The sequence below is a fragment of the Chrysemys picta genome, chromosome 5 (genome assembly GCF_011386835.1).
Source record: "Chrysemys picta bellii isolate R12L10 chromosome 5, ASM1138683v2, whole genome shotgun sequence".
In the NCBI taxonomy this organism is placed as follows: Eukaryota; Metazoa; Chordata; order Testudines; family Emydidae; genus Chrysemys; species Chrysemys picta.
Genome location: NC_088795.1, coordinates 41,400,855 through 41,414,990, shown reverse-complemented (window position 1 = coordinate 41,414,990; position 14,136 = coordinate 41,400,855). Strand labels below are relative to the sequence as shown.

The 14,136-nt window shown below is 42.2% G+C and overlaps 1 protein-coding gene across 12 annotated transcripts in view; it reads left to right on the top strand.

Moving 5' to 3' along the window:
* PRDM5 (PR/SET domain 5) overlaps positions 1 to 14,136 on the top strand; it is a 138,322-nt gene that overhangs the window by 43,293 nt on the left and 80,893 nt on the right. For all 12 annotated transcript variants that reach the window (XM_042842383.2, XM_065596302.1, XM_042842382.2 and 9 more), the window contains one exon: positions 13,460 to 13,539. In XM_042842383.2, the coding sequence (XP_042698317.1) occupies positions 13,460 to 13,539 (80 nt within the window). The remainder of the gene's footprint in view (positions 1 to 13,459; positions 13,540 to 14,136) is intronic.

Genomic DNA, 14,136 nt, shown 5'->3' with positions numbered 1-14,136 from the left:
ACTGTGTGGCTGTAAACCGCCGGTGAGAGTTCTGTAAAGGAACAGGCAAGCAGTCCCAATAGTAACATTCCCCTAATTCTAAGCAGGTCACCATGAGCGACATCACTCTGCTGAGAATTTCGGAGACCGAGAAAGAACGCATGCTGCGTGAAAGCCAGCAAAAACCAGGGCCGTATGCCTCCATGCTCTGCAAGGCAATGATCCCAGAGTACTTGATGATAACCTGGCGAGGAAAAGTTTCCTCTATGGAGGACACAATAAGGCCGCTCTCCCCAGGAACCTCATGCAAAGGCTTTCCAATTATCTCCAGGAGAGCTTCGTGGAGATGTCCCATGAGGATTTCTGCTCTATCCCCGGACATATAGACCTTCTTTTCCAGTAGCTGCACTGGCAAGGACTAAAAAGTAGAGCGCCTAGGGCAAAATAATCATGATAAACTGGACATTGCTAGATTCTTTTGCAGTAGTTGCACTGCCAAGGACTAAAACGATAAGAGCCTAGGGCAAACAAATCATGAAAAACCCATTGATAATATTCCTGTTCTGTTTAAAATAAACGTTTACATGTTTAAAACACTTATCGACTGATCCTTCCCCTGGTTCAGGGTCAGGGTTAACGCCTGGGGACGATTGGTAGGGGATCTCTATGAGGGTGATGAAGAGATTCTGGCTGTCTGGGAAATCAGCGTTGTAAGCACTGTCGACTGCCTCGTCCTCCTCCTCACCTTCCTCATCTTCCCCATCCGCTAACATCTCCGAGGAAGCGGCTGTCGACAATATCCCATCCTCAGAGTCCACGGTCAGTGGTGGGGTAGTGGTGGCAGCTGCACCTCGAATGGAATGCAGTGCCTCGTAGAAATGGCTTGTCTGGGGCTGGGATCCGGAGCGTCCGTTTGACTCTTTGGTCTTCTGGTACGCTTGTCTCAGCTCCTTGATTTTCACACGGCACTGAATTGCATCCCGGCTGTATCCTCTCTCTGTCATGGCTTTTGAGATCTTCTTGTAGATTTTTGCATTCCGTCTTTTCGATCGCAGCTCTGAAAGCACGGTCTCATCGCCCACACAGTGATCAGATCCAAGACTTCCCGATCGGTCCATGCTGGGGCCCTCTTTCTATTCTGAGATTGCATGGTCACCTCTGCTGGAGAACTCTGCATCGTTGCCAGTGCTGCTGAGCTCGCCACGATGTCCAAACAGGAAATGAGATTCAAACTGCCCAGACAGGAAAAGGAATTCAAATTTTCCCGGGGCTTTTCCTGTGTGGCTGGTCAAAGCATCCGAGCTCGGACTGCTGTCCAGAGCGTCAACAGAGTGGTGCACTGTGGGATAGCTCCTGGAGCTATTAGCGTCGATTTCCATCCACACCTACCCTAATTCGACATGGCCATGTCGAATTTAGCGCTACTCCCCTCGTTGGGGAGGAGTACAGAAATCGAATTTAAGAGACCTCTATGTCGAACTAAATAGGTTCGTTGTGTGGACGGGTGCAGGGTTAATTCGATTTAACGCTGCTAAATTCGACATAACCTCCTAGTGTAGACCAGGCCTCAGGAATATGTTAGCATTTACTAGGCTAGACATTTTAAAATTAGGAGGCCCATATGACTTGTACCCAAGAGTCCTAAAAGAGGTGGCTGAGATGTCTGGCTTCCTGATGTTAATTTTTAATCAATCTGGGTATACCCGGGAAATTCCAGAAGATTGGAAGAGTGCTAATGTATGCTAATATTCAGAAAAGCCAGGCAAGGTGACCTGGGTAATTTAAGTATGAATTAGTTAGCCCAGCATTAATCCTGAGCAAAATAATGGAAAACTGATACAAGATTCAATTAATAAAGAGCTAAAGAATGAGACTATAATTAACAACAGTCAATATGTTTATATGGAAAATGGGACTTATCAAACAAACCTCATTTCATTTTTTGATATTTCAGATTTGGTTGATAAAGTTAACTGCATAGATGTAATATACTGTATTTTCTGGCGTATAAGACTACCTTGTAACCCAGGAAAATCTTCTCAAAAGTCGGGGGTCGTCTTATACGCCGGGTGTCGTCTTATAGGGCGGGTGCTGAAACTTCCAAGCCGGACTGGAGAATCTGCGGTCACCGCATACGGTGGGGGGAGCTCAAAAACGGCCGCGGCCGCATCCCCGCCGTATGCGGCGACCGTATGAAAGCAGCAAGGGCGGAGCAAGCTGCAGGCGTCCGGGACGCCCGGGGTATGGAAAAAAGAGAGAGAGCGGCGCTGTGCCCAGAAAAACACGCGGTAGCACAAACACGCCTCTTTCACCCGTCTGGCCCGCCCTTGTATCCTATTACCTCCTTCTCTGCCTCTCAGATCTCGCTCCTGAGGACTGCAGTGAAGCGGCACAGGCACGCATGTGCGAGATCTGAGAGGCAGAGAAGGAGGTAATAGGATACAAGGGCGGGCCAGACGGGTGAAAGAGGCGTGTTTGCGCTACCGCTCTGATAGTCTTGGAGACAGGGAGGGCTGGGCAGGCAGGGAGAGCTGACCAATCCAAGCAGGCTTTGTATACAACAACCAGCCAATCGCCGGTAAGGTACATCGCTGTTGTATACTGGGTACCACATACAGTACAGCACCAGTATCTGTACCTGTTCATACAGTATAGCACCAGTACATACAGTACAGTATACAAATTTCCAACAGTCAAAACCCCATCATGGCTCCACCAGCAAGAAGAAAGAAATATGAAGCCAGTTTCAAACTTAAAGTTGTAAACTTTGCCATGGAACATAATAACTGCGCTGCTGCAAGACAATATGGAGTAACAGAAAAGATGGTTCGGGACTGGAAAGCAAATGAAAAAGCATTAAAGAGTATGCCAAGGGGTAAGTGTGCATTAAGAAGAGGCACCCCACATTGACCAGAACTCGAAAAACATGTAGCAGACATGGTGAATGAGCATCGCCAAAACGGTTATGTAGTGACACGAAATAAAATACGTTTGTTTGCACTTCAGTGGGCCAAATCTAACCCAGATCACAGCAACAGATTTAAGGCCACTGTATCCCTGGTGTACTAGATTCATGGGAAGGCATAATATGGTACTGAGGCAAAAGACGAAAATTGCCCAAAAATTACCTGCAGATCTTGATAGCAAAGTAAATAGTTTCCATCGATACGTAATACAACAGCGCACTAAACATGGCTATGCGTTAAGTAGTATTGGAAATATGGATGAAACTCCAATTAATTTTGATATGGTTGGAAATAAAACTGTCCATCAAAAAGGTGAAAAAACAATTTTAATTAAAACAACAGGACATGAGAAGTCCAGTTTTACAGTGGTACTAGGATGCACAGCTGATGGCGCCAAACTGAGACCAATGATTATTTTTAAAAGAAAAACAATGCCGAAACTCAAGTTCCCTGTTGGTTGTTTTGTACATGTGAATGAAAAAGGCTGGATGGATGAAGAAGGGGTAAAGCTATGGCTTGATAATGTATGGAGCAGGCGACCAGGTGGACTTACTCAAAAATGTAGTCTACTGGTGTGGGATATGTTCAGGGCTCATTTAACTCCCAGCACCAAGCAAAGGCTTGCAAGACTAAACACAGATGTGGCAGTTATTCCTGCAGGATTGACATCGTTGGTACAGCCACTGGATGTGTGCCTAAACAAGCCATTTAAAGATCGCATTCGAGAACAGTGGAATGAATGGATGGTTAGCGGCGAAAAGTCATTCACAAAAGGAGGAAACATGCGTGCTCCACAGTTGGATGTTTTGTGCAAGTTTGTCATAAAAGCCTGGAATGATATTGATGCAGAAACAGTAATCAAGTCTTTCAAGAAGTGTGGCATATCAAATTCATTAGATGGTATGGAGGACGACTACTTGTGGCAAGATGAAGAGGAAGCTGAAGCTGAGACCACACCATCTGATACGGAATTCGATCCATACGATGACTGCCTTACAAATGTATCACAAGATGTCATTGATGTACTTATGATATCAGATGACGAACAGGAGGATTTTGAAGGCTTTTAAAGGGAAACTGTCATGCCAGCAAAACCTGTAAAAATACCATAGCTTGCAGTTATGATGGGCGTTGCTAACTCGCCAGGGACTTGCCCGGCACTTGCTCTCTCTGTATTGTTTGTTATCTTCCTCCTGTCATCATCAGTTCCAGTTTGGTTGACAGCTTAGAAAACAAACAGCATGGCAGCTCCCATGGGTTTATTGTCTTATCCTTCCTTTCAGCTTTAGAGTGAATTAGGAAAAGTTTAATCCACTTGCACTGTTTTATGTTTACATGTTTGATGACAAACAGCCTTATGTTTATAAGTGACAGTTTTCCTGCTAAGTACCTGCATGTCATAAGCATTTGAATTAAAATTACCATATTGAAATCAAATCTGATGTTTTTTTAATTTTTATTTGGTGTGCATTGGAAGAGGGGTAGTCTTATACGGCGAGTATATCCCAAACTCTATATTTTAACTGGAAAAGTTGGGGGTCGTCTTATACGCCCAGTCGTCTTATACGCCGGAAAATACGGTACTTAGATTTTTGTAAGGCATTTGACTTAATACCTTATGGCATTTTAATTTCAAAAATAGCACTATACAATATCAGTAAAGCACATCTTAAATGGATCAAAAACTGCCTGACAGATCTAAAAAAGTAGTTGTCAATGAAGAATCATCTTTGAATGGGATTGTTTTTTTCTGGGGTTCTCCAGGGATTAGTAGTAGGTCCAACACTATTGAATATGTTCATCAATGATCCGGAAGTACATAGAAATCATTGATGATATATCTTGCAGATGACCTAAAGATTGGCAGAGTGGTAAATAATGATGGGAATAGAGCAGTCACTCAGAGCAATCTGGCTCACTTGGTAAGCTGGGCCCATTCAAACAAAATTTGTTTTAATAGAGCAAAATGTAGAACCAAAGGAACAAAGCATTTATGCCATGCCTATAGAATGTGGGACTATATCCTGGAAAGCAGAGACTCTCAAAAAGATAAGGGGTCATAATGGACAAGCACTTAACGTGACCTCCCAGTGTGATGCTGTAGCAAAGAGGACTAATGCGATCCTTGGATGTTGGAGAACCAGGGAGATAGCTGTATTATTTTGTATGCATTTTATATGTACTCAGTTTACCTGCTTGATATTATTCTGGCTGACTGCAGGGAGTTAAATCAAAAGAGGCTGTTAGAGAGGAGCAAATAGGAAATGAAACAATGACAGATATGTACAGGGAGAATATGCAGGGTCCTTAAGAGAAACAATCGGTGAGTTAGCCTACTTGCTTGTTGCCAGAAGGGCCAGAGATTGAGATCAAAAGAACACTAAGCAGTTAAAATTATCTGCATAAAGGAAAAAGGAAGTAGGCTGGCAGCAGCCACTCAGGGAGAGCAGAACCTTCCATTTTCTATTGGCAGTGCATAATTAGGGCCAGCCTTATGTAGTCATGCAGGGGTATCAGACTTCGCCAAACTTTCCTGTGGCCTCTGTGCATTACCACTTCAAGCATGGTGGGGAGCAGTCAGCATGGGGCTGCTACTTTTCTGCCTGCTTAGGTGGGTGGGGAGTGGGCAGAGCCTCGATTCTGCCCCTCCACCATACTGGAAAACACAAGTGATAAAAATGCCTGAGGGAAAGTAATCTACTGGGGAGGAGCAGTAGCAGATTACTGTCCCACACCTCTCAAGGAGGAAGGTAAGAGCTGGAAAGGAGTTCCTTGGGCTTCTCCTTCTCCATGCACAATGAGCTCTGTGTACGTGTGCCCCCTATACGTGGATACATGTGCCCCCTATACAGGACTGTGCTTAGGCACAGTATAGCTCTCAGAGAGAAGTTTGTAACTCTCACTCTCCACTTATTCCCCAAAATCTCACTAGAGCTCTGATATAAGGAACTAGGTATATTTCTTAATAATGGTTACATGAAAATGTCTTGAAGGAGTCATTCCTAGGAGCTCCCAAAGAGTGAAGTAAAGCAATTCCCTATCGGTTACAAATTCAAAATAAGGACTGATGACTGACTATATTGCAGTAAGGTATCGACAGTGTGTAATACAATTGCAATCTGCTCTATGTACATGGACAACATTTCTAAAGATGATTTCACTTTCATTTTCACTAGCCATTGTGGCAGAGCCCCAGATCTTCAGAGGTATTTAGGTGTCGGTCTACCTTTTGATGATCTAGGCTAAAATGACTTCTTTAAAATAATTGAGTAAACTGAGTATTCAAGGCTCTTGAAATCTTATGCGTTAATATTTACAGCATGCTATTAACTTCGTTCATTCCTGCATATAGTGAGTGCATTGTGCAAAATGTTTGCTAACTATATTAGTGTTAACTTTGAAATAAAACTGTGGAGTAAGAAAGATGATCTGGAAAGTGATAGAACACTATAGACTTCCCTTCTTAACTACGGGTTTTTGGTACATGGCTGTGATATATGCAGACTTTATTTTCTAGCTTAATGTCTTTTTAGTTTTATCCTAATCAATCTTCTGCAGACTGAAACACCGAGGATTAAGACATGTTTTGTTAAATGTAGTCCCCACAGGCTATGGAATGTTCCAGTTTCTAGCTACCTGCGGCAGTGGCTCATTTGAGATTAGAAGTCTTTTCAGCATTTTTAAGAGAATATAATTGTATACTTTCATACAGTGCTTAAACAATATCTATATTGTAGTAAGATAAATAATGTATTTAAATTATATTTCAATGTTCATGTTTGAGTAAATAGTCTTTTTTTCCTATTTATCAATCAGTATTTTATATTATCAGTTGAAGTTGAAATTCCGTATGGATGGTGTTTGATTGAAAGTAGACCAAGTGCACTTCTGCCTTTTTTCCATCAAAAAGCCAAGGGGGTAGAAGAATAGATTATGATTTAGCAATCATCTTGGAATAAGGTGCCTTGGGATACTAGATACTCATGTTGGTGGGGATTATTGTGGAGGGACAGTCTGGGTGTCCAGGATGATACTCTTTTGTCCCATTTTTCCTGTGGTGTTTGGTCATCCCAGAAGCCACCCACCTTCCTTCTCATTAACTTTACTGTGTGTGTCTCAAACAGCAACATCTCCAGCAGCCAGCTGTCAACTGTTTGACTTACCAGTCACTTCAACTGATTACCAGGGAAATTAGGTGTTCTAGTTGTGGACCAGGACACATTGTACTAGTTGCTGTTCAAATACAGAACAATCTCCCTAAGCAACTTGAAATACAAGTATAAGACAAGAAACAACAGATGGATACAGAAACAACGAGACAATATTGATCATCATGATAGGCTGCTGGTGTGCGGAGACCAGAGCCTAACTGTTGTCAAGTGTTTTGTCATCGTCTGCGATCCCTCGTCAAAGATGATCTCTTCCACAAGTTTTATTTTTATGGGTCCTTTGGTCATTAAGGAGTCCAATCACTGAGCCACAAACTCATTGGCAGAAGTTTCAGGTTATGTTGGAAGGCAGAGATGGGCCAAGATTGTTATAGCAATCATCTGTCCTTTCTTTTCTGGCATTTTTCTGCGACCACGGCAAGGAGATTTTCCTCAAAAGTGATTGTTCCTTCTCTGACAAGTGTTCGCCAGAGAGCCTGTCCTAGGCTACTGTCTCCCAGTGCGTGGTATTGATGCCACCTCTCTTGATGTTTATTTGAGGATGTCTTTGAAGCATTTCGTTTGGCCTCCCAGTTTCCTTTCTCCTTGGTGAGTTGGGCGTACAGCAGTTGCTTTGGTAGGCATGCATCAGGCATGCGCACACACAGTGTCCACTCCACCTCACTGGTGCTGCATAATCAAGGCCTCAATACTGAAGGTGTTGGCCTCTGTAAGGACACTGATGTTAGTGAGGTCGCTCTCCCACTTTATGTTGAAGATTTTTTCCGGAGAAAGTGCTTGTGTTCCAGGTTTTTCAGGTGTTTTCTGTAAGTCACCCAAGTCTTTCACCCATAGGGTTGAGATTACTACTGGTTTATAAACTGAAACCAGTTGGAGAACACTTCAATCTCCCTGGCCACTCGATTACAGACCTAAAAGTCACAATATTACAACAAAAAAACTTCAAAAACAGACTCCAATGAGAGACTGCTGAATTGGAATTAATTTGCATATTGGACACCATTAAATTAGGCTTGAATAAAGACTGGGAGTGAATGGGCCCCTATATAGGGCGCCATGGAGGCGCCACGGCCGACCCTACGGACACTGCTAGGGGAAAGTCTTCCGGCTGGCGTGCACGTGACATGCACAAACCTGCTTGGAATGGACATGAACAATCACTCGAAGAAGAAGAAATATTACCTCCATGCTTATTCCCTCCTCCCCCGCTATAGTTCCTCACATCTCCTTGTCAATTGCTGGAAATGGGCCATTTTCATTACCACTACAAACAGTTCTTTTTCTCTCCTGCTGATAATAGTTCACCTTAACTGATCACTCTCCTTATAGTGTGTATGGTAAACCCATTGTTTCATGTTCTGTGTGTATCTGTGTATGTGTGTGTGTCTCTGTATATATATCTTCCTACTGTATTTTCCACTACATGCATCCGATGAAGTGGGCTGTAGCCCACGAAAGCTTATGCTCAAATGAATTCGTTAGTCTCTAAGGTGCCACAAGTACTCCTGTTCTTTTTGCGGATACAGACTAACACAGCTGCTACTCTAAAAGTCTAGTGTGTGTTCTAATGTCATGGTTGTCGAACACAACAGTCGAGACAGTCTGCCAAAGGCAAGGCTGGCAAAGCGGATTCTGTGCTGAATCTCAATGTCTATGTATGCCCTCTCTGAGAGGTGGTTGCCGAGACAGGCAAAATGTTCTACATTTTCCAGTTCTTCTCTATCAATGTAGAACTTCCCTGCTAGGTCTGATGATTGACTGGGAGCTGGCTGGTGGAGAGCTCTTGTTTTGACAATGTTTACTGTTAGCCCTAGTCTTTAGTAAGCTTCAGAGAACAGTTATGGGCTGTTTGTAGATCCTCCTTTGAGTGTGCAACTACAGCACAATCATCAGCTACTGGAGTTCAGTTATTGTTTCTGATGTTACTTTAGTTCTGGCACAGAGGCGAGAGTGGTTAAAAAGGTTGCCATCAGTCCAATATTGGATGCCAGTGCCCTGTAGTGGACTGTCTTGGATTAGCGTTTTCATAGCTGCTAGGATAATGGAGAAGAGGATGGGTGCCAGTACACAATCTTGTTTTACACCAGTTCAGATGCAAAGAGCTCAGCGGTAGAGCCACTTCACAGGATGGAGGCAGTCATCTGGTCATGGATGAGTCTTACAATGGTGCTAAATTTGCTTGGGAAGCCAAACTTTGACATGATTTTCCACAGAGCCTCACACAGAATTGAAGGCTTTGGTCAGATCGATAAAGGCCATATACAATTCCTGGTGATGTTCTTGATGTCTTTCCTGGATCTGCCTGGCTGCGAAAATCATGTCAGTGGTGCCTCGTGATGGTCTGAAGCCGCACTGGGACTCTGGAAGTACTTGCTCTGCAAGAGGGAGCAGGCGAATCAGTAAGATTCTATTAAGAATCTTCCCAGTGATGGAGAGAGAGGCAATGCCTCGATAGTTGCCACAGTCGGCCTTGTCTCCCTTTTTGAAAATGATGACGATGTTAGCATTACGTAAGTTGGCAGGGATTTCTTCGGTGCGCCAGATTTTGAGGATCAGCAAATGAAGTACTTTCAGTACTTCAGCTGGTATGCCATCAGGACCTGGAGCTTTGTTCTTCATTTGCTTAACTGCTTTGCAGACCTCCTCAGGTGTTGGTGGTTTGGCAAGAGCTTCCCAATTTGGGTATGGAGAGATGGAGTCAATGGTGTTATCAGTCACAGTTGAATCTTGATTTGGAAGCTTTTGGAAATATTCCTTCCAGTGCTCTTTGATGCATTCGTTGCCTTTAAGAAGCATGCTAGCCTCTTCAGATCTCAGCAGTGTGAGGCCACATGCGCTTCATCCGTACAAGGTCTTTGTCTCAGAAAAAAATCTGCATATCATATCTGTCAGTAAATGCTTGGATTTATTTTGCTTTGTCCTCCCACCATTTGTTTTTGATTTCTCAGATCCTCTTTTGAACCTCCGCTTTAAGCTGATGGAAAGAGCTCTGCTTCTGACTGGATAATGGATGGTTCTGCCAGTCGCATAAAGCTTTCCTGTTCTGGTCCAGGAGGGCTGTAATCTCAGTGTTCTTGTCATCTAACCAGTCCTGATGGCAGCGGATAGCAAGGCTGATGGATTCCTCATAGATGGTCTATTTTAGGACTTCCCAGTCTTCTTTGACGCTTGTGTTATCATTTCCAGGTATGCGTGTGGTCAGTTTTTCACTAAGGTGTGCTTTGAAGTTCTCTTGGTGACTTGAGGATTGAAGTTTTTGAATGTTGTATTGCTGTCTGTGTGATTTGAATTGCTTTCTGTGTTCTGGTGCTATCCTGATGGACATGACTGACCTCACCACACAGTGGTCAGTCCAGCAATGGTCTGCTCCTGGGTAATTTGGATGTCTTTTAGATCCTGCATTCTTAAACTAAGTAATTGTAGGAGGTGCCACTGTTTTGAGCGGGGGTGTTGCCAAGATGTTTTTTACTTGTTGCTTTGTCTGGAGATTGTGTTTGTGAGCTCAAGTCCATGCTCTGTGCATTTGCTGAGTAGAAGGATGCCATTGGAATTGGTCTTACCCACTCCTTCTTTCCCATTGGTGCTGTTCCATACCTTAGAGTCTCGGCCCACTCTTGTGTTAAAAGTCCCCTAAGGAGATTATCTTGTCTGTTTTTGGAATGGACGACAGACTTTTGTCAAGGTCAAGGGTTTTATAGGCCTCATAAGAAAGAAGAATTTTAAAGATGGAAGTCTTCTCTGTTCCTGATTGGAGCTTAGAAGCTAGCAGACTGCAGCAGGAGTGAAAGCAGTTCCTGTCAGGAAAAAGATCTTAACTTTTGTCCAGGCAGGGGTGGAGAAGAGAGGGACAAGAGGCTTGTGCGAAGAGGAAGAGCATGAGAAGATATTGGAGATGGGAAAAGGCATAAGACAGACCTAGAAATGAGGTAAGAAGAGAGAAAATGAAAGAACAGAAGGATGACAAACACACAAATCACTAGAAGAATAAGAAATAAGGGAGGACTTAGAGCCAGGAGAAGTGGGAAGAAAAGTAGTAAAATATACAAAAAGAGCAAGGCAACAAGGGAAACAGAGTAAAGATATACACAAAGGATGGAGCATGGGAGGAAACTATATACAATAGAGGTGGGAGAGACAAGGATGGGACAAAATGGCAATAAGGAAAAATGGTTTGTAAACATGTATGCTCTACAAATGGCATTGTTCCCTGCAGCCCTGGCAGGCACTGAGAAAAAGGCTTGTTCTGTTACTAAGGTGTCATACCTCAGAATCCCTATTTCTTTTCAGCAGCAGCCTGCTGGCCTTCACCAAGTATACAGACTCAAGGAATTTGACTCCACTTGGCTATAATCTAAACATATTAGTGCACCAGCATTTTGACAGAGGCTTCCGTCTATAGTCTTGCTGCATATGCAATGGAAGTCACTAAAAAGTTCATCATGCTAACTTACCAAGAGACCATGGCACAGTTCTTAGAAGAGAATAGTCTGCCCCAAGGTCCAATGATAAATTGATGGTTGGATATTTAGCTTTTAGTGCCCTCCTCTGTAAGTGAGAATTTGGCTCACAGAATGCCATTTGTCTCTGAAATCCGTGTCAGTGAAACAAGCCCTTTTTATTTCATCCACCAATTCCTCGTGTTCAATGACTGATAAAGACCTGAATGCAGTAGAGGTTAGATGCCATCCCTAAGCATTGACAAGGCAAGAGTGAGATTTTGACACAATTATCCGGGCCTTTGTTGCCTCAAGATTAGGTTGACTCAGACCAGTGCTCATGATCTATGCTAGCTTCAAGTAAGATTGTTGGAGGAATTCAAGATGTCGATTTTAACTTATAAAGGCCTAAATGGTGTGACACCTGGTTTCCTGAGAGACTGGCCCTCCCTGTGATATACTGCCACAGTAGAGAACAGCAGTGGTGCTGAAACTGGAGGTCACTCAGTAGAGGGAGCAGCAGGCAGAGCATTCTCTCAGAGGCATCCTCTGGTTTTTTGGATAAGAGTCCAGATTTGTTAACCTTCTGAGCACACTGTAAAGCCCATCTTTGTTCCCTCATTGTTAAGGCTGCTGTGGATTGAGGTGGGTTATATTTATGGGCAGTCCTTTGTCTGTGCTTATGTTGTAATTTTTAATTCATGGGCTAGGTGCCCACACCACTCATGTATTTTAAATATTTGAATGAATAAGCAGATGGGGGAGGGGTGTCTTTATTATTCTTGTTAAACTGATTTGTTTAACAATTTTCAGGGAGGATAAAGATCAGATCCAATTCAAAAGCTGATTTAATTATTTGTAAAATATTCTGAAGAAAGAAATTGGAAAAGCAAATAATCAAAAGAAATGTACAGTCTTCAGGAGGACAAGTGCGGAGAAGATCAGACACTTGAAGAAGATCAGACACTGGAAAAATCTTGAGCTGGAAACCTTCTGATGTGTTAATTTCTGATCTATGCTTCATTGCTCTTCCAAGAAACACCATTTTGCCTCCTGTTTAACATTGTGCCCTTTCTTTTTAGTGTAATGTAGTGTAATTCTTGGAGATATGTCAGGAGACATTTCACGTGGAACTTTGATTATAAACAAAGAACTAAGTTTGTAGTAATTGTGCCCTGTATTAAAACAGCTTTGTGTGGTACTAACATGAACTTGAAATCACAGTAATTAATAGACAAACCTAATTAAATGCTCTGTCACTTTTTAAACAAACTGTGAAAAAGGAAGGGAAATACATCTGGTAGCTGACCTTTAACTGGGTTTATAGTTTTGCATGATAGATTAGATTTGTATTCATGATGCAGTTCTATTACAAATGCCCTAAGTTAAGAAAATGTTAATAGAATTCTGTTTCTTAATGCACACCTAGCAGGGTAGAATACTTACAACTTTTAGGCCAGGCTGTCATTATAGAAAATGGAAGCTTTGGTGTCGACTTCAGTATGGATCTTATTTCTCGTTGTTTCACTGTTTCCAAACATTCATTCGTTAACTTGTAACATGAAGTTTTTGTGGATAATTGTTTTGGCTTCTGAATAACAATGTTTTTTAGTTGTGACATGAAGATTGGTATTAGATGATACTTCAATTTTATTGCATTCTTTTCTTTAAAAAAAAAAAAAAAAAAAGAAACCTTTCTTGATTTACATTCTATTGAAAAAATAGCTTATAGGACACCTACAGAGAACTCTTGTAACCCAATACCATGAAGATGGGTTACAAATGTAAAATTTTCTGTCAGTCAAATGACTTGTGAAAAATCACACACCCAGTGGAAACATTTGGTTTCTTTCTTTGCACTTCCTTTTTAAGATGTTTCTTGTTAAGATGTATTTTGTTTCTGTTCTAGGAAATTCTAGGAAGAAGTTGATGTGCTCTGTGTGCAATAAGAAGTGTTCCTCGGCTACAAATCTTCAAGAGCATCGAAAGGTCAGTAAGATGAAAGCTGACCCGCAGCAGTCTTTGACTTCACCAAGATGTAAGGCCAGGGAGCATGAGTCACTTGAGAGCTGCTGTAATACAAACTATTGGGTAGTCTTTTTCTTGGTTACAAAAGCAGTGCCTTTTCTTTGATTATGAGTATTTATTTTTGTATCTACAGTAGATGAAACCAAAACTCCTGGTTTCATTCTAATGTATCTTTTTTACCAAGTATAAAATTTCATGTGTGTCATGTTCACATTACCAAGCTCAAACAAAATTGTCTGCCTTCCCCCCCCCCCTTTTTTTTGTCTGCAGTTCACAAGGAGGGAAGTGAATCCAAGTGTATTTTAGCCATTAAAGTAAATCTGTGAATCTCTCTTCCTATGCATAAAATGCAAACCAGTTTTGTCTTACTACCCTTTGTGAAAATAACATCACAGTCCTAAGGGTGTTGTATGCAATCTTTTTGAGTTATTTGGTTAGTATAAAAAGTGCCACTTCTCCCCCCTCCCCCCCAAAATGTTTGTGCATAAATTGAAATAGTGTAATCTTTAATAACCTGCACAGAAGGAGTTAATTTCCTGAAAATAATGGAGTTAGTAT